Here is a 21,431-nt window from a genome sequence, read left to right as displayed (position 1 = left end):
ATGTAGTTAATGATCACAATTACTCTGGGGCTTTTTAAGGTAAAAATGTAGCATAGCCACGGGAGAAATCCTGCTTAGTTCCTCTTTCTAGGGCTTTTTTTGTAATGGACCCAAAATGCAGACGCAGGGGTCAAAATCAACTTTTGATAGTCTATTGTACAAAACTGGAACGTATAGAACACAATCTGGGGTTTCAACAATTTTATGGTTATAGCATGGGTGCAGCAGAGATCTGTGGTGGGGAACATCCAAGAAGGACTGGGTGAGAAGACCAGGTTTAAATCCTGCAGCTGGAGGAGGTGGCAATCAGGTGAGTGTGATGATCTGAGGGTGTGGGGTTTTATGTTTTATGTTTCTATGTATTTGTGGGTGTATGTGTATGTGGGAATGTAAATGTAAATGCATGTAATTTGGTCAAGGACACACTCCTGTGGTCCTTTTTCCTGACTGTCTGCACTTCTCGAGGCCGTAAGTATGGAATGGTGAAAACAATTTTCCTGTAAAGGACAAATAAATTCATCTATCTATCTATGATCTCAGGGACCCAGCCTGGAAACACACACACACACACACACACACACACACACACACACACACACACACACACACACACACACACACACACACACACACACACACACACACACACACACACACACACACACACACACACACACACACACACACACACAGTGAGGAGAAACTAAGAAACGGTGGACCACGAACATAATATGAGGGGAAAGGGGAAGCAGAGAAACACAGGGATGGACCTGGGCCTGCAGACCCTCACATAAGTTCTTGTGTCTGTCTGTGTTGGACATTGTGCAGTCTGCATCTTCTATACTGTCACAATCCAGAAATAAGCAAATTAAACTATTCAGAAACTGCATTTTGTGCATGATGCTCCAAAATGTCATGCAGTAACAACAAATACATACTGTACCATGACCAAACAGCAACTATAGTTTCATACAGTATCAGTTTGCAAGGAGGAAACCAGAATGTATGAAAATGTAAAATAATACTTTGTCAGTGTCACATTTAAATTGTGAAAAACACCCGGAGCCCCTGTTAGCCATTATTCCCACAAATCTATCTGCTCAAAATCTTTGACAGAAATAGACTCTGATCCCAGGTTGTTGCATGTTACCAAAGTGGACATGTCCCTCCTCCTGCGTCCTTGGATCTTTTGGAAAGTTCCCAGCAGGACACCTGTTATCATCTGTATGCCTCACATCATATATAGGCTATATATAAATAAAAGAAATAAAAGTAGCTACTGTAGCTACTCAGCCTAATCTTAAACAATTTATTTTATTTTTTGAAAATATATTAATTAATTATGGTCATTTTCCTGATGAAGGGTTAATATTTGTAAATAATAAAGTATTATTGCCTTCATGGAAAATATTTAAAATTAAGTGGACATTTTGATATTCATGTTATAATCAAAATGAACAAGATGAGTTGCAAACAAATACTCAAGTTCTCCAGCAGGAGGCCTGCGTCTTGTGCTAAATTTATATCTAACTGGTTACTATTCGTGGAAAGTATAAAGAAAATCGTAATAATAACAAGATATCATAATTTATATGATGACTGAACCAAGAGGTTTTGGATTTTTGTCACTAAGGATAAGTAAATCTAAATTTTGTGTGATTTTGTTTCCACACTACCACCACAAGATGGCGACCCTGCCTCTGACACCACATGAGCAGCTCCAATGCAGATACTCTACTACAAGATTCATACAGTTCATTCAAACAAATGACTCATTTAGTGTTTTATATATTCGTATTTGCCATTTGTAGTCTGTGTATTTGTTTAGTTTTGAACACTGCACTACTCTAAATATAAGACACTGCTGTCTACTATAACTCTTCAGTATTGTTGGGGCAAATATTTCTGTGTGTGTGTGTGTGTGTGTGTGTACATGAATTGGATCGTGTATTTGATGAGTTTGATGAGGGAAACCATGAAATCCCATGAGTCTCCGCTCTGAGCAGCTCGCAGCTCGGCTCCGCCATTCTAAAAACAGCTTACACAACAATTAAAGGGGATTATGGCAATGGGCCAATTTGCCAAAATGTTAAACTATCCCTTTAACTGAACCCTCTGTCCCCCTTCTGCTGCTGATGTGTCTAAAGTTCAACCTGTGTGTGAAATGTTTTCAAAAAGGATGAATGAAAACATGAGTCACTGAAACCATTTATACCTTAATTTAACTAAACAATATTAATTTAACTAAACAATATGAATACCAACAGAGAAATTATGCAAAAAGAAGAAGGAAAAAAAAGAATAAGTTTCAGAGGAGCAGTTGAAATTATATTGGTTATGATGAACCAGAGGATGTGGAAATTCCACAGTTTAAGAGCTTTTTGACAGAAGCTGATGTGAAGTTGTGAATGGAAACATGGAAAATGGTAAACAGCAAAGGTAATAGACCTAATACCTTCAAAACCCTGCTGGAGTGGGTTGTGAATGGTCCCACCATTACAGCCAACCGAATCCCAGCTTCTGTGGGTAATCAGCCAAAGAAAAGTCAGAAATGTCCAGAGAAGGTTTTGGAAATCATGAACACATCTGCTCACTTCAAAAGTTGCCATTACTGTCCTAGATTGCCTCAGACAAGATAATGTTACCATGCTCATCAACCGCCAGGTTGCTGAGCAAAGGACTGCGTGTCTGAAAAGGAAAATGCTAAATTTAACGGTATATGTCAATTGTCTGGATTATGTCAAAACCAGAGGCCATGCAAAGAGAGTGACAGAGCATCAAATGGAAGGCCAAGAAAGAAAGGTCTGGAACATCCCTCATAGTGTGCACAATCCAAAAAAGGGAACCTTGAGATTGGTATTTGACTGTGGTTCCAGGTTTAAAGGGGTGTCAGCTATAACAGGGACTTGACTCGACAAACTCGTTGTTTGGAGTCCTCACAAGGTTTCATCAAGAATGTGTGGCAGTGATGGCTCCCATTCAAGCAATGTACCATCAGGTCAAAATGGCAAAACAGGATGCAGACTTTTTTTTTCACTTCCTGTGGTGGCCAAATGGTAAACTGACACGGTGAATCCTGCTGAATATAGAACAAAGCACATGTGACTGACACCATCAAAGACAATTTTCATGTGGACAATTGCTTCATGTCCTTGTCTTCAGATGCATAGGACATGGCCCTTGTGAGAGACCTGACAGCTGTTGGCCAACCGGGAGGGTTTCAGCTGGTAAAATGGATCAGCAACAGTTAAGTCAGAGTTGGAATACACTCACATGAAAAAGGAGGTGCCAAGGAGGTGAAAGACTTGGAGTTGGACAGAGACAGTCTTGTCAAGAGACCTCTAGGATTACTGTGGTGTGCTGAAACTGACACCTTTGGGGTCAAGAAGGTAGTCCAGAAAAGACCACTCAAAAGAGAGGGCATCATGTCCATGGTCAGTGTATGACCCCACTGGTTTTCTCACACTTTTCACTTTAGTTAATGCTGCAAAACCTCTGTGGATTCAGCTACAGTTGGGATTGTCAAATCCCTAACCCCCTTACCTGTTGCAGTTGGTGCAAAAGCTCAACATGCCAAGCATGCCAAGGTGTACCAAACCTTAGGTTGGAGAACAAAAAGGACAACATTCATCTGGCCTTCATGTGAGGAAGAGCACATATTGCTCCAGTTCAGAAAGTGAAAGGGAAATCTCAAAGATGCAACTGATAGGTACACCCCCTGTTGGCAATGATAACCCAGAACTCAAAGGAGAGGCTAAAGTGAATATCATTATCATCAAGGATGGATGGACTGCTACAAACTAATTGATTATATGTTTCTCCATAGGCTGAAAAGAATCTCAACTGCAAAATACAAGCTTCTGTGTCTGGTGGTGGACTTGACGGCACTCAACAGAAGATTGGAGAGGTTCCACATTGAAATAGTTGATTTGAGAAGTGGAACATCTGGAATGAAGAAAGGTACTAGTCACATTTACAAACTTAATCCAGTGCTGGAAAACGGGAGTAGAAAATTGAGCGCAGGAAGAAGATTCAGCAAAGCAGCAATGCCAAATGACATGAAACATCCATTCATTCTCGCCAAAGATCAGCACATCTCCACTCTCATTTTACGCCACATTCATGAGCAAGTAGGACATTGTGGAAGAAATCACCTGCTCTACAGACTTTGGAGAAGTGCTGGATTAACAATGCTTAAAGAAAATCCTCTCCTCCGGTGCTGTCTGCAGACGCTATAGGGAAAGCTTTTTGAGAGGTACAGTAGAGGGAAGGCTGCAAACTCATCAAACGCTACGGGGCTATCTTCACTTGCATTGCCAGTCATGCAGTGCATTTGGAAGTGGCGTATTCATTAGATACAAGTTTTTGCATTCATGCACTACATCCATTCATTTCCAGAGGAGGTCGAGTGCCATTCATCAGATCGGATAACAGAACCAACTTCGTGGGAGCAGAATATGAACTGGGAGAAGCTCTATCTGCTCTGGATCACACAAAAATTCAAAACTCATTACGACTCTTGCTGCATCACATCATGGCAAAACATGGGAGAGAATCATATGTATGGTCAGAGGGGGTGCTTAATTATTCTTAATCTTGCTGAGAGGCCAAAACCTGCACTGTCTACCACCAGGACTTTTTGAGAAAAGTGACTTGTAACAGGGTTTCAGCCTGCTCCTGTCCTGAATATACTGTTTAAAATGATTTGATTCTATGTCTTCAGTTTCAGTAACATAGACCAATTCATACCTTTATTCATCAGCAGTGGTCCAACATAACTCACTGAAAGGGTTAATATTCCAGTCTTTCGTTTGACATGCTATAATACACACCACTGAGGTGTTCACTCAAGTACTGTATAAATACACTTTTGAGGTTGTATAAGTTAAAGATTCCAACATGAAAAATGATCTGCAGATCACACACAATAATGCTTGTGTACTTTTTTTAGTCACCTTACTTGGAAAATAACATGAACTTCTCACTAAACATCCGACCAAACTTCTGTCTCACTTCACCTATTTAATATCATGACTGATCTGCTTCCAAATCTATTTCTGTACTTAGTGACTCCCCGTGCCCAAAGGCTGTCTGTCAGCACTTATGATTTGCATTTGGATGTAAGACTTGTAGTAGCTTGCTGTGGCAAATTAAAGTTTACTTAACACATTAACAACAGCATATTCTTCTCTGCGATTCAAACTGACCCTGGTATAATAAACTCCATGTCCTGCTCTTTCAATTACTGGCAACCTAGTTTACTCATACACATTAGTTTACACATACTAATTTCTACGGTGTTGTGTTTATGTTAAAACTGGTATGAGAGAATGATATTGCCATCTATTTCATTCTCTTTCAGATCCCACTGGATCAGACTCATTCACCCTGGACACAGTTGGGAGTGTTCATATCCTCCCTGAGGACTGCATGCAGATGACACACAGTCACTCACAGCATAGACCTGGTAAGGAAGGTCCTCGCTGACTAAAATGGTGTGAATCACTCCTGGCAGAAGAATCTGCGCTAATGCAATTCTGTTTCATTTCCTTTCATAAGCACAAATTAGATCAGAATCTCGGAGATGTAAAAGCTTAATGTATTCGGGCTGCTGGTCATTTCCTGTGAACTCAACTTCAGATCCAGCCAGCTACAACGTTACTCACACCACTTCCCACTTCCACTTCCCATTACACCTTGTGTCATGTGCACATGAATGATCTGACTCCAGGAGGTGACGTCATGTGTGGGTGCAAGCTGTGACTGAATGCTCCTTTGAGACATTTTAATTGCTCTAAGATTAACTTGGTACAAGCTGTTACTCATACGCGTAAGTCAGGGTAACATTACTACTTATGGCACTTAGAGCATGGTTTTAAAAAGTGGATTTCATTTCACAATGGAGGACATTAGTTTTTTTTCTTTGTGTATATGACTTAGCTCTGTATGTGGCCAAGAAAGTTTACATAGTATGCAAAATTATCCAACCAAAGTCTATTCAGGTCTATCAAAGTCTATCCCCTACCATTTCTATGCTGGGGTACTATGAGTTCCCAATTTGCCAAGCCTTGATTCATAACAAAGCACAAATGTAGGCCTACAACAATAAAAAAGCACAAAACTTGAATAGTGAGAATTAAAAACTAGATCTTATTCCCCCTCTTCAATACAAGACATTATAGGTAATAAAGCAGGACTCACCTTGAGGCCTTTGTCATTAAGTTAATATTAACCTATAGGCTGCTTTCTTATACCCAAATAGGTTTCATTATAATTTATGAAAAACCAGGTGATCTTGAGCTTTTCAGGGCCCAAGAGCCGTTGCCAAGCTGGCCTCGGCTATGTTGATAATAAGGCATATTGGTGAGAGTGGTGAGATTAAATTAATTAATGGCTCTCTAATCTTGGTTGTGGGACGGAGCTACGGCTCGTTCTGCTCGTTCCCATCCCGGTGGTTTCATCCGCTCCACCAGCAGAGCCTCCGCTGGCCTTCATACCTGGATGACATCAGTGAGTAAGTAGCCCGGTCTGGCTGGGACACCATCAGCATCACTTCACCTCTCCACGTTTCCAAGTAGCTGCCAGCGGACGGCCTCAGCCTCCTCTGTCCGCTCATTGGTGCCTCGCGACGCCCGTCACGAGGAGCCACCTCCGGTGCATTCCCTATCCGCGTGCTCGGTCGGAAGTGGCCGCCTTTTCCTTTTCCTCAATTGGACTGAGCCGCTGTCAGTCGGGTTCACTCACGTTGAACATCGTCCGCCTCTCCGGCTCTGTGTCGGCTGAGACCGCCGTCATATTGGCTGCTAGAGTCAGCAGCAACCACGGCAGAAGAGGAGACCCCCACCATGATGAAGAACGGGCTTCGCGGAGCTTAAAGAATGATTTAACTTTTTAAATATTTTTTAATAGTAATTTACTAATTATCATCAAAATATTCGGGATGATACGGTCAAGTAGCCGCGTACCTTTAGTGCTTTCATCCGACACCGTGATCCGCAGAGGGGATATATGCCTGACTTCTCTTAATAGCCATTTTTTGCAGACAAAGAGAGCAGTTGAATAGAGCTTTGAGAAGGCACAGCTGGGTAAGATATGAAATCGAGAAAAAACACTCATTGTCAAGCATGTTTTGTTTGTCTGTGTAGCATCCGTAAGCACCGCCGCACCTCTTGGCTAATTTGTGTAAATTTTGTGTCGATTTTTCACAGGCTAACCTGCTAAGTCCGCTAGCTGGCTGGTTAGCCGAAGCTAACTGAAACGCCAGAAACCCCCTATCCAGGGAATGCTAACGGTTAGCATTTTTGACAGCTCAAAAGCCTGGACTATAAGTTAGCCATCTGTTGCCAGCTAAAAGCGTGACGTTTCAAATTAATTCAGAATAAATATCACCCATCTGACCCGAGCCGCCCAGGCAGCCCGGCAGTCGGAGGCTAGCCGGCGGTACGTTTGCGGCTGTAGCCACATTTAGCGGTGTACGGGGTCTGGCTGTGGAAAGTAAACGTGTTAGCAAGTCAGCTAAGTTGGCTGGGACCGGGGGAAAATAGGGCCTCCAGTAGCCTGAAGGCCTTCCAACCATTTCTACAGACCAGCTCCAACTACGTTCAGCCTGATTATTGTGTGTCTTGCACAGACATACCTGTCTGCCCGTTAGAGTAACGGAACCGTCCTGACCACGTTAATCACTATGACGAGATTACGTTGAAAGGGAGGCAGCTGTAATATTGTTGAAATAACTTAATATAGTTAACATGAACTCTTTGTACTGAGATGCAATTTATGGTATTTGTCCACATAGTGACTGAACTAATGTCATATGTTATGTCACTGATGTGTTTCTGTGTCTACCCTGAATGCTTTTGTTATTATTGAGTTAAACTACTAACATAGCTACACTTTAGCAGAATAATCCTTGTACAGAGTCAGACACTAGGCTATATTTTGATCTGATCAATGCAATATTGAGTGTAAGCAATATCTTTGATTATGCACGTTCTGCCTCTATTTGAAACATTTAGGGTTTAGCTAATAATATATATTCTAGCTCTGCTGTGTGGAGAGAAATGGAGCCTGCATATCAACATTTCTCTGCAGGCTTAATATTTGTTGAGATTTAAATGATGGGAAGAATCAGTGTGTTTTATCAGAAATTTACAGAGCCTGTGTGGCTATCTGCCATCCCACATATCTTTAAGAATGCGCGACGCTGCAGATATCTCATTAACTCCGGTCTGGTCTGAGCAGAGAAGACGCCCTCCCTTAATCTTGTCTTCTCTCCAGCCCTCTCTTAGATCAGTGTGATCCCAGGAGAATGGGTGTGTTGGGCTGCCGGAGAGCAGAAGTAGCCTAGTTTTGTTAAAGGGAGACTTGTGGACTGCACTATTGGTGTGGACATTGTTATCAGTGGCGACTCGCACAGAGAGATTATATAGGAAGGCTATATTTAAAGTAGTCACCCATGAATCAGCTGAGCACAGTTAATTCTGGGCAGAAATCAGCCATATGAGATGCCTTAACACTGTGTAGGCACACAGCTCAGGTTTCTTGGTTGTAAAGTCGTATCAATGAATAGAGCCAGAGTTCTGAACATTTAACTATAATATAACTTGTGGTGCCATTGCAAACTCTTACTGAGTGGATAGCAGCATGGGTTAGTGTTAATTAAGCACAATAACATGTAAGTAAAGTGATCTGTGTGGTTGCTTGGTCAGACAACTGCAGTGTTATTAATGTTGTGTGTTTTTAAAAGCTTCATCAGTGTGTTTAATGAAGCAGAGCTGGCTAGCTGACTAACACGGTGGCACATGGCGGCAGTTTTTAGCTCTCAGTGGTGATTCCTTCTTGTTTGCAGTCATTGATACCATCACTTTGCTTCAGCTCAGTGTTGTGTTTCTATGCTGCTCAGATGAATCTTCTGAACCCTTGCTATTCATTATTGTTGAATTGTAGTGCTGAGTTATAGATAACGCTGCTTTGATCATATTGGGTTGTTGTAATCTAGTTTTTTCAGATCCTGTCTTTTTTTTTTTTCTCTTGGTCCCTGGAACTTGTCATTGTTTGTATTTTTAAGTGATCAGCAAGCGGAGGAGTAAAACACACCAACCCGGATGGAAAATCCAGCCTCTCAAGATGTATCTGATAAAACATTAGCCTTGCAGTTCCAGTTTATCTTGGAGCTTAAACAGCAGGGTGTGAACATGCAGTTGTAGTTCTGTGGATCAGTGTATTCCTGCTGACAGTGCAAACTCAGAATTGAGACAAATCTGGAAAATATAGGCTCTGGCTCTGTTGCGCTCCAACAAAAAGTTTACCCGCTGAGTCGTTTGCATGTTTTGGCGGCTAAAGTGGATACATTATGTTTCGTCTTTGGTGAAACCTTTGTTTCCTTGTCTAATACGTTTGTTTAAACTTGAAATTGTCGAGATGTGTGAGTTTGCTACGGAGCCAAGATGCTGAAATCAACTTTTAACACTCCATTTATAAAGAAACATGTGTGTTATACACAACACCACACTTTTTCATTCCTATTCAGCTGATATGCAGTAAAAATCTGATACACATGCTTTTCTATTTACATTACTGCTATATGCATTCATTGAACTGTAACATGAGGCCTGGCTTCTCTTATCTAAAAATGAAAACATTATACATCACTATCCTTTTGTTTTTCTTTATAAACTTATCTTGTTACTTATTACTAAGAAACATTTCATGCAGCTTACTCTTTCTGGCTTATTGCCTGATCTGTTTATAGAAGGTGTTTACTGGTATCAATAAGATGCAGTGGACTGAAGCATAACAAATGACATTTTCTAAAGAAAATTTGAAGCATGAATTTGTCTTTTTCTGCAGTAATATGCTTGTATCAAAAATAATTAACATGTTAAAGGTGTTTGCTTGGAATAGTACTTTAATTAGTGATCACTGTGAAGAATAGGTTTTAAATGACCATAGTCTAGAGATGCAGTCCTGCTTATCAAAGAAAACAAACCATTGGCAGTTGATTTTTCTTTTGATTGGTCAACTGACTAATTGATAAAGCAGGATTATGTTAGTATTAGCTTAATGAAGATGTGTTCAGTTGGCACAACATTATTTGTGCATATGTGGGACAGCTGAAGTTCCACACAGTGTGGACACTTGCCATAATACGAGTTGAAATCAGAGCTCATGCTGTGGGCAGTTGGGCACGGTGCCTGTGGTTTTCCATATGACAGGAATGGCACAGGAGAAAAAGGTTTTCTTACCTTGGTGACATGTTGCAAATTAGACTTTGCTTCAAGTGGTGTAAGCTCTTCTAACCTGCAGAAATGGTGAATCAAAGCTGACTTTTATGATCAGCTAGAGGTCGATGTATAATGGTTCATGTCCTACGATATAGATCTACTGTATGTCCATGTCTTTAGATCTATTTAAACAGGACTGAGTGTATTGAGAAACAAGGACTGCACATTGAACGTTTTCCCTTTTTAATAGAGCCATGACGGCTGCTTTCTCAAAGCAGAACTGATTAGTTGACAATAATCAGATGAAGTTAAATCTTTTCAATGTAGTAAAGCCACATGTTGCATAAGCACATGCAGGATCAGAGATGTTGGCATTAGCAGTGACATTATCATTCAAGTTACCTCGTGTTTTGGTATTACTATCCTAAATACATCTAATTCTGTCAGCCGTGAAAATTAGATTTAGAAGAGAAACATTCACTTTCAATTTATAATAATGCAAAAATATAATTGATAAGTCTTTGCAAGATTCATTACTAAGGATCTCCAACAGCACAAGCATTAGAAACAGCAATGCTAACATTTATGTTAAAATGAATCAGGCAAGTACATTCACCTGGTATTTTACCGGGACAATATTATAATTATGATATATATTTTTTATAATTTTGTTATCAAATCTAGGGGCACAATAATTTCTGGCCACAGCTGGCAGCACTGAAGAACTCACTGGGGAGTGTGTGTGCAAAAGTGTGTGTTGCAGTGTTACACAGACTTCCTTGTAAATGAGGCAGATGAAGTTTTAAACAAAACAAACACGTTAAAGCATATTTAGTGATTGTCATTTTGACCCAACATATTTGGGAAAAAATCCTGAGGTGAAATAGAATTGCAGCGTACAAATGTTAGTACAATAAGAATCCATCATGAAAATGATTTTTCACATTCATGCATTTGCTGAATTGGCGTTCAGTGCTGAAAAGCATGTGGGAGCTTTACTTTGGTTGTTGTTTGTCAGAAAAGTTTTTCTTTGGAGTTCCATCTGAAGCCAGTGGTAATCAGATTGGGAGTGTAAAGCCAGTGGTGGATTAAGGTACTGGCACTGCTGCTTTAGAGAATAAGAGGAAGATGTGCAACAGGCTGGATGGTGCACTCTCTCAGGCTTATTTTATTTGTGCAAATTTAACACAGAGTAAGGGTTTGGTAGTTTAGCTTAGCTGTGTGAGTAAATGATTATCTTCATAGCAAGAAATCTATCGTTGGTATGTGGATCACAAAACTCTGTTCATGAAAGGGAATGATTTCTACTGTGAGCACAGAACGGGTCAGTGTGCGGATGACCAGCGCCAGGTCTGGAGAGATGTCATGAGTTTGTCAGAGATCGGCCGTAAAACTGCCCTCAGCAAATCTAACTTAATCAGTCATGTGCTGAAGACCGGTCTGGTTTCCTGCACATCACAAGCCCTTGTCTCTCAGAGCTGACTGTGCAAATCCATAACGTCATTATCATTTTGTGGAGGCAAAGTCTGCATGCAGGTCGACGAGATGCCATGAAGCTGGAGATCAGTAGCAGAAGCAAATCCAATGGTGACAGGGTTGGGGATCTAAATTTCTCTTATAGTTGCCATTGCATATTCTTACAAGTACCATGCGATGCACTGCTCGCAGCTTACACACTGTACTTGTGTTAGGGTCGGTTTTGACTCGTGTCTTAAATCAGCTGTAAAATACACTAACTTTTTTTTTTTCATCCAATTTGCTTTTCATCTCTTGGTTACGTTGTTAGGCTTCCTTATCCATGAAAAGGTTGGTTTTGCACTTATGATTTCAGTTTTAACTCTCATTATTGTTCTTATCCCTATAACCGGGTTGTAACCGACCCTAACAACACAAATGTCATCATTTTTACCTGAGCATTTTAGAAGTTTGTGAAGAATTTTTTTTTTTATTTTGTTTAAATAGAGGTTCCTGACAAAGTCAAAAAGCCTTGATGCTGTAAACAAATGTAAGCAGTACTTTTATGCATAAGAAAAACCTATAAACGGGTCAGTGGTGACCCTAACACAAGAGGAAGGTTAAGATAAGTCAGTTTTAGTAACAGACACCAAAGACCTTGGTGTGAGGACATGTGAAAAGATCTCAGATGTTTCAACTTGGCCAAATTTGTCAACTATCAGACTATTTTACTGCAGTAATTTGGACGACTGAAACAAGAAAGAAGTGGCGCGCTGTGGAAGCCGTTGAAATGTCGTGTCTGACAGGCCACGTACCTGTGGTGACACTGCGCACTTTAAAACTCGAGCACAGTTTGGTGCCACTACCTCCAAATCCCTGTCAAATTCTAGGGGAGTGATAAATCAATGGCTTATGCGAGTGTGTATGTGCATGTATGCGTCTGCTGCTGTTACAGGGAAAGTTTTTGGTCAGGTCTAGACTGGCTCTGTAATACAGTACATACCAGCAGATCAGCTGTGAGCAGATCCCGGGTTCATTTATAGCTGTGGCCTTGTGTCCCTGCACGTCTGCCTGGCAACTCCTAACTCTGCTGTTCCAACTACTCGAGCTCACCCAGCTCTCAGACACTTTGGCCCTGTTCGACTCACACCATGTCTAATTACTAGATACACAGTAGTCTGGGGAATTTAAATGTAGGACATTCTTTATATAGCTCGTACCTCAGTATTAAATGTAGGCGCCGTTGATGTTGTGAGTGTTCTCCACCTGTGACTTCATCAGTAGGGGTGCTTAATCGTCCGACTTCCCGCTTTGATTCCATTACGATTATTGAAGTCTCGATTCGATTTATTCCAATTATTAACGATTATCGATTTGATTTTCAATTATTGCCAGTTATGATTTCCCATTTGAGACTAACAGTAACTAAAATACACCACAAACTTAATTGCACTTAAAAAAAAAAAACTTATGAATTACTTAACTTCTCTTTTATTTAGTCAAAGCTCAATTTTTGTTTTAGATGTAGTCTTTCACAGTCTTTTTTTTTTGGACTATGTCCACACTTATAAAATACAATTTTTTCCATAGTTTGAGTTTTTCAGACAGAACCAAATGCAGCTTTAAAAATTTAACAGTAAAATAATCATTTGTCAAAATTAGTCCACATCATCGGTCCTAAAGCTAATAATAGATAATCGTCCATACAATAATCGCGATTAATCAATAATCAACTTTTTCCATCAGCCCTATTAATCAGATGTGTCTCCTGTCCCCTCCAGGTCCCAGGGGGCTCCTATTGATGAAGAAGGTGGGCAACATGTGGAGCAACCTGAAGAGCAAATGCCAGACACTCTTCCACAACAACAGCTCAGGACCCATCGACAGCAGGGTGGAGGCCGATGCCGTCCACTGCGTGGTGGATCTCGGTCAAGGGGGGGGCTCAGGTGATCCCAGCGCATCGGGAAGCTCCAGTCCGTCGCGGAACCTCCTACCGGTGCCAATGGCGACGTCAGGACGCCGCCATCACAACTGCGTGTCGGACATCCCACAGATAGTAGAGATCACTATCGACAAGGACACGGAGGACGGGCGGGGGGGATCGGGGGGCGTCCCCCTGGCCCGGAGAGACTCCTATTCCCGTCACGCTCCATGGGGGGGCAAGAAAAAACATTCATGTTCCACCAAAACCCAGAGCTCTTTGGAAGCGGACCGGCGATCCGGTCGTCTCAGGGGGAGCGGGAACCGCAGGGACCGGCGCTACGCCATCAGCTCCATCCAGGAGATGAGCGACTCGGTGTCGGGGGGGCGCAGCCTGAACGCCCGCTCTCTGCGCCAGCGGCTCAGTGAGACGGTGGGGCTGTGCCTGCCCCTGCCCACCCACAGGCGCGCCCGCTCCAGCAAGAACCCCGTCACCTCCAAACGGAAGATCCACCTGACGGAGCTGATGCTGGAGACCTGCCCCTTCCCGCCGGGCTCGGACCTGGCCCACAAGTGGCACCTGATCAAGCAGCACACGGCGCCGGTCAGCCCGCATTCCTCCACCGCCCTGCTGGACGCCTTCGACCCGGCCCACCCCTCCCCCGAGGACGAAGAGGAGCGTCTCCGCGAGCGCCGCAGACTGAGCATCGAGGAAGGTGTGGACCCGCCGCCCAACGCCCAGATCCACACCCTGGAGGCCTCAGCGCCGGGCTCCTCTCTCTACAAACTGGGACCAAAGATGGCTCCCGGCATGGGGGAGACCTCCGGGGACGGCCGGGCCTCTGGGACCGGCAGCTCCGCGGGCGTGTCGTCGTCATCATCAACATCGTCATCGTCGTCATCATCATCATCATCAGGGGCCTGCGGGCAGGTGTTGGGGGCTTCGGCATCAGCCCAGGACTGTGACTCGGAGGAGGACTCCACCACCCTCTGCCTGCAGGCCCGGAGGCCCAAGCAGAGGCACGCCTCCGGGGACGGCCACCTGGGCCGGCAGCAGCCCGGCCCCTGGAAGGTCCACACCCAGATAGACTACATCCACTGCCTGGTGCCGGACCTGCTGCAGATCACCGCCCTGCCCTGCTACTGGGGCGTGATGGACCGCTACGAGGCGGAGGCGCTGCTGGACGGCCGGCCGGAGGGCACCTTCCTGCTGCGCGACTCGGCCCAGGAGGACTACCTCTTCTCCGTCAGCTTCCGCCGCTACAACCGTTCCCTGCACGCCCGCATCGAGCAGTGGAACCACAACTTCAGCTTCGACGCCCACGACCCCTGCGTTTTCCACTCTTCCACGGTCACGGGGCTGCTGGAGCACTACAAGGACCCCAGTGCCTGCATGTTTTTCGAACCGCTGCTCACCGCGCCCCTCCATCGAACCTTTCCCTTCGGCCTGCAGCACCTGGCCCGAGCCGCCATCTGCCGCTGGACCACGTACGACGGTATCGGCTCTTTGCCGCTGCCCCCTGCCCTGCAGGACTTCCTTAAGGAGTATCACTATAAACAGAAAGTACGAGTTCGCTGGCTGGAGAGGGAACCGCCACTCAAAGTCAAATAGGGCGGGCTCCTCCACGGCCTATACACACATACTGCAGCAGGACAACAGAACTTGAGAAATTCCTCGTTACCCAATTAGAGGCTCTTTCTTGTGGGGGATGGAATTTAAATATTACAAGCTATACAAGATTCATTCTAATCTTTGGTTTAGTTATTACTTACATCACAGAAAATACATATGATTATATTCAGTATAAAGCTGTCTGGCAAGCACATGTTTTTGTGTTCAACAGGTTGTTTTGACAGGAAGGGAAGGCACAAATATCAGTGCTTTGTGTCTCTTTTCTTCCTTTTTGTGCTTATAATGTCTGCCTGATCCCACACCATCACCCTGCCTGTAGACCTGCCTGCATGCCCCCCCCCCAGCCCCCCGTTCATCCCAAACTGCTATTTAGGCCCACATGGCTACGTTGTACAGTTCACTTTGTGCTTTCTCTATTTTTAAAAAAAGAAATCCTCAGCTTGTCAAAGCACCTAGTGGAGACACTTTCCCCAAGAGTTTTTTTTTTTAAAGGTGTGGGTTGAGAGGGCATCTGGAGGTGTAGTGCAGTCAGAGCTTGTCCCATGGACACAGCTACATAAGGCACATTCTGTCCCAGCCCTGCACGCATGAGACAGGGACGGACTCTGAGAGAGTCCAGGACATATTCCACCTGTCCTTAATAACACTAGTTCCTCCTGAAGCGGTAGCTCAGTCCACTGTGTGCCACAGTGTCAGTCTAAACCCGTCAACTCCTCCTCTCTCTGTGCAGAATCGCTTTTGAAACCAGAGAGACAGACTTAAGGAAAACGTTCAGGCTGTTATTGCCATGGTTACAGATTTCACAACAAGTCTGTCAGCTCTTCACTTCCCATAAGCACTCTGAACACCTAGTGCACATATTGCACACACCTCATTACTTCCTGTTTGGCATTCAGCTCAGCAGCAGTCACTGGAGTCCTGGTCTGGTTTTCTGGTGTTCAGGTCTCAGTGGACACCCTGGGGTGGCGTCCCGCTCCACACCCTGCTCCCGTGTGCTCAGGTTGGTTACTTTACCAGACATGGAGCCGTGCTGCAGCTAGGTGAGCACTGTGGTCACTGTGAGGAACGCCAACAGGGTGAGTCCCTGACAATTGATGAAAACGCAGAATGTCAGTGTCCCCTAAAACATGAGAGGGAGCTGATCAGCTCCTAGTGGGGAGATTTGATTGGCAACGGGCTTTTTCCCTGGAAGACCCCCCATCTCCCCCCACAGTACAAGATCTGAAATGGGCAGGACAGATGACGTCATGTGGGTGTCTCTAAGAATCTGCTGGTGATGATAGTCAATTAAAACTGCAGCATTCTCTCCTGCATGAGTTAATATCTTAATATATGAGTTAATGGAACTACTTTTAAAACATGTCGAGCGCTGTGTCACCAACAGGAAAGAGGTTGTGTAGTTTTTTTCTTGGGAGTGAATGTCTCAACACTTCACAGCTAATTACCCCAAGAAATCCCCCCTGGTTGCATTTATAGTGCCAGCAACACCGGAGCGTCCAGAGTCGCACCTTCATGGTTTTTAATTGGGAAAAAAAACTATTAGTGGTGCTATGTTGGTTGATATATGACAATTTAATAAAAATTATATTGTGCTAATAAAATTAAAAGGTATTAATAAAAAGTTCTCACGCTAATGCATGCATTAGTCTCACAACATATTATGGGCTGTGTGGTAGTATTAGGACTGCGGAGGGCCCAGCACCAGCACCACTGTCCCAGCACTCAGTACTGCTCTCAATCAGAGTTGGTAAACACACATTTCCTGGCTGGTTAAGAGACTAGAGCTACACACACCAGATCATAACTGGAAGGGTGCATGTGTAGATGTTGTCCAGCTAGCTCATAGTTTTAGTCTGTATCACCAGCACATACATTTAAGGTTTTTTTTTTTTTTTGTTCTCACCAGTGAGGATGAATCATAAACAAATGTGACACATGAATATCAGTGACTGGGAGTGGTGTTAAAGGGACATATTCTGGAAATATCACTTTTGAAGGCTCTTTAACATACAGTATTTTGGTGTTTGTCTTGCCTTCTGGTCCCCAAAATGTGACAGTTGACAAAAACATCAGTCATTTTCAGGCTCTCTAGGTTGAAATCCATGTGGTTTTATGAGCTGTTCCCTCAGGTATTTGACAGTGGTGTAATTAGTTTTAAAATTTGCATAATCCCACCCCTACCTGGACAGGCACTGAAACCAGCCGTTCTGAACAGGGCTGTTTAGAGAGGATGAAAAGAGCTGTGATGTTTGATCCTTGGGGTATTTTGACCAAAGCATGTCACAGACATGTCTTTAAGACACCTGGGAACTATTTTAATTTGTGGAAATAGGGCAGAATATGTCTCCTTTAACACTAAAGCTCAGTTGGCCCCAGACTATATTGTGGAGACTTTTCTTCTTTGCTCCAACATGTTCATGTGGGAGGACCCGGTCACATGCAGCTCATATCTACACCCTGAAAACTCAGCACTTCCCAAATTCTCTTATTTATCAGGCAGCACCATTTATTATTTTTAAATGCAAGTAGTAACAGATGTGTAGATGAAAGGGTTAATGTTTCTCACATTTCACAACCCGGTTTGTACCTCCTACACTAAATTGTGAATTGATCTACTTTTATCAAACATTGACTCACAGCGATATCCAGAACATTTTTCCTCTGCCCAGTACTTTGTGGTCAGAAAGCATGAACACCACATGTGAATCACCAGTGTGTGTGTGTGTGTGTGTGTATGTGTGGAGTGGATGAGTGGCTGGAGTGCATGGAGGGAGGAGGGGAGTAAGGCACAGACATTTTAGTTGCTTGCATGTGCACTTTTATTGTTTCAACATTTTTTTAGCATCCATATTGTCAAATAGAAGAAGTCCACAGGCTGAGGAAGTGCTCCGACTCCCTCAGTGTTGTGTAGATACAGTTTTAGAGTTGGTCAGTATACCCCATCAATCTACTACTCACTCTTTGTGGGAAAACTTGCAAATTCATTCATAAAAAATCCAAAACTGAAACCTCTAACTCTCTTGAAGCTTCAGGAACTCTTCTCTTCTGTCGTCTTCTTATTCCATTCATAAAACCTGCGACGCAATGAAGTGAGCGGGTCTGAAGCCACTCACCGCCACCTGCCCCATCACGCTGCTGCTTAGCAACAGCCTATAACGCCCTACCATGCCCCACCCCTACTAATCACAGGCTGATTTCACCATGTGGGGACTTGGTACTACTTGGTGCTGCTGTACGACTGAGGCACGTGATATTGTGTTTGTTCTAACATCTTCATCCGGCCCCATCTCTTCTGACATCACGTCACGTATTTACACAGAGGTGACCCTGACGCCCCCGTCTGTCCTGCCCTCTGACTGTCTGTGACCCTGTGAGGGCGATGTGGAGGTGGAGCTGGCTCACTGAGCGTGCGACCAGTGAGGGATCCGTTGAAGTAAATAGCACTTTAATTGTGTATTTGTGTTGTGTAAGGTGCAGTCTGCAAGTTTTCAGACAAGGACAGTGTTTTTTTGTTCCTGTTGACTCTTTACTGCATCGGAGGTTTATCAATATTGGGTGAACATGGTCAGAGTTGTACATCTGTACAGATACAACATCTCCTGCAGCACCAAAGACTCTTTTTTGGGAGCAGTTTGCCTGCACTCTAGTTAGCAGCAAGTGAGATTTCCTCACTTGGACTGAGGTCAGATCATTCAGTAACACTTGACTTGACGGGTGGGTGTGTAGCACATTCATAAGGCATAATCATTTCATCAGGTGTTCCTAATGCATTCATGATGGCTCCATAAGGCATTCATACATTGGTTTACACTGCTATGGAATAATGAACTGGGATTTTTTTTTTTTTTCAAAATAAAAGTCCCCTAATTGCACCTGGGAATACAAGAACAGGGGCTAGGAGTTATTTTGTAAATTTTTCATGAATGGTTTATGAATCTTACTTTGCATGTCACTGAAGATTGATAACTGAATTACAAATGCTGCCACCACTGGAATGGTGAAAGGAACAAAGCAAACCATACATAAATTCTACATACATGACTTCAAAGGGGATATATGATAGAAATTGTTTAAATTTGCATTTAAAGGGACAGACATTAAACCAGCCATTCTGAACAGGGCTGTTTTGAGAGCATGAGAAGAGGTGTGATGTTTGATCCTTGGGGTATTTTGACCAAAGCATGTCACAGACATGTCTTTAAGACACCTGGGAACTATTTTACTTTGAGGAAAAGGGACATGATATGTCTCCTTTAATGAAGTCTTTGTACAAGTCATTTTGTCCCAGTAGGCCCATACTTCCTGGTGTGATAAAGGGACTTTTATGAAACATCTGGGTAACACGCTATGTATTTGTGACTATTTTGTGAGGCCTTCATGAACCATTGCAATAGAATGCTGAATAGGGGTATTTTGCTCTTAGATTCCCAGGTGTCATTATGGGACTTTTATTTTGAAGAGAAAAAAAGGAAAAATCCCAGTTTGTTATTCCATAGCAATGTAACCTGATGTATGAATGCTGAGTCATGCCTTATGAATGTTGTGGGCACTTAACCTCCAAGTAAAGTGTTAGCGACCTGACCTGAATTTGCATTAAAAGACACACTGTTTTGTGTGTGTGTGTGTGTGCACCCAATATGGATTTGAACACTCTTCAAATCTCGGTGACAAAACTTGTATGATCACAGTCATCGTTTCATTACCAGTGTGCTGCACTACAGAGTCAACACAACTGGAAACGTCCCGCTTGTGGACACCACTGTGCGTGTATTAGCTCGAGAGGGGGGGCGAGACTTGACTGAGTGAGACTTTGAGTGTTGCGAAGAAGCCGGTTGGTCCTGAAAATATTTCACTATGACCAGGTGTTGTGATGTGAAGCTGCGTCGATGATGATGCGTGTGCGTGCGTGCGTGTGTGGTGTGGTAGCGTAGTAGTGTAACGGACAGAACCACACACGAAGGGTTCCAGTGGAGGGGAAGCAGAGTCAGCTGTGAGGGGTTGATGACTGGAACTCCAATGAACAATGCCTCTCTGCCCCTGTCCCACCACCCCCACCCCCCACCACCACCCCCTTTATTCTCAGGCAGGCCCGTTGCAAGGAGAGTCCCAGGACCCTCTCAACCCAGTTTTCCCCATGGGAAATATCTGATGTTAAGCGTAGCACATGTTTGCCATATAACCCGTAGATTTAGGAGAAGGAAAAAAAAAATCATTGTATGTATGAATGATGAATGATGGAGTTATGTATTAGGAGCCTGATGAAAAGACATTTTATTCTTCTGTGGTGCATTAAATGTCTGGAACACACACATTTGCACACATCGTGACACTTCCTCTTAACGACCGACTACACTACCCCAGGTATAGACACATACCACGCCCACCCACCCACCAACCCCACCCTAAAAGATGGACCACATTTAGCCAGCACCACCTTTTGTGTGTGACTCCCCAACACCCCCTTCCCCCAGAAAGGGAAAACAAAGCTGGGTGTTTCTGTGTATATTCTATGTTCTTAACAAAAACAAAAGAAAATGCCATGGATTGAACTCTCTTGTCCTTATATTGTCATTAGTATGACACCGTTTAGCTGCACTATGAAACCACTGGGCCTGGTCTCCATGATGGTTATATCACTAGTTGTACCTTTTAACAGAAACAAGAGCAACACCCCCAGGATGTAGGACTCCTACCCCCCACCCCCCCACCCCCACCTCGGTACGACACGTGGTTTCAGCTCAAGAGGACAAACAAAAAGAAAAGGATATTTTTTTCTTTGTTCCCATATATATTTTAGAAAGCTGGGTTAAGTGCTATATACAAACAGAAAAAAAAGATGTATGAAAGAATTATTATTTTTCATTATTACTTCTCCCTAATATGCAATGGAGTATAGTGTAACAATGGTTGCAATCCTCTGTCACTTTAATGCTGTATGTGCACATTGGTTGCTGTGTGGATGAGGGTGCCGAGGCAACAGGACTTGACAATGATGGGAACTAATGGTTGTCACTCTGCAGCGCTGTCGTGTTCCCAGACTGCCTTATTCGTTCTGACCAATCACAAGAGCCCTATTAAACCCAGGGGCTGCAGCCACCGCCCCAGGCCGACCGAGCTGCAGGCAGACGAATATCACTGTTCCATTTTCTTCGACTTTTCTTTTCGCTTTTTCATTTTCTTTCCCTCTTTTTTTTTTTTTC

General features: G+C 43.5%; 2 protein-coding genes across 2 annotated transcripts in view; one reads left to right on the top strand and one right to left on the bottom strand.

Annotated features, from left to right (window-relative positions):
- Positions 1 to 21,431, bottom strand: part of tmem254 (transmembrane protein 254) — a 312,289-nt gene that overhangs the window by 45,365 nt on the left and 245,493 nt on the right. The gene's annotated exons all lie outside the window — the stretch shown is intronic.
- socs5b (suppressor of cytokine signaling 5b) lies at positions 6,760 to 20,639 on the top strand. Its single transcript, XM_083988358.1, has 2 exons — positions 6,760 to 7,085; positions 13,460 to 20,639. Exon 2 carries the CDS (start codon positions 13,480 to 13,482, stop codon positions 15,208 to 15,210), a length of 1,731 nt encoding a protein of 576 aa, XP_083844484.1. The 5' UTR covers positions 6,760 to 7,085; positions 13,460 to 13,479; the 3' UTR covers positions 15,211 to 20,639.

Source organism: Trachurus trachurus, assembly GCF_905171665.1.
Source record: "Trachurus trachurus genome assembly, chromosome: 15".
NCBI lineage: Eukaryota > Metazoa > Chordata > Actinopteri > Carangiformes > Carangidae > Trachurus > Trachurus trachurus.
This window is presented reverse-complemented; position numbering and strand designations above follow the sequence as displayed.

Excerpts from the sequence above, each read along its gene's own strand:
- socs5b (XM_083988358.1), top strand. The coding sequence starts at position 13,480 with ATGAAGAAGGTGGGCAACATGTGGAGCAACCTGAAGAGCAAATGCCAG.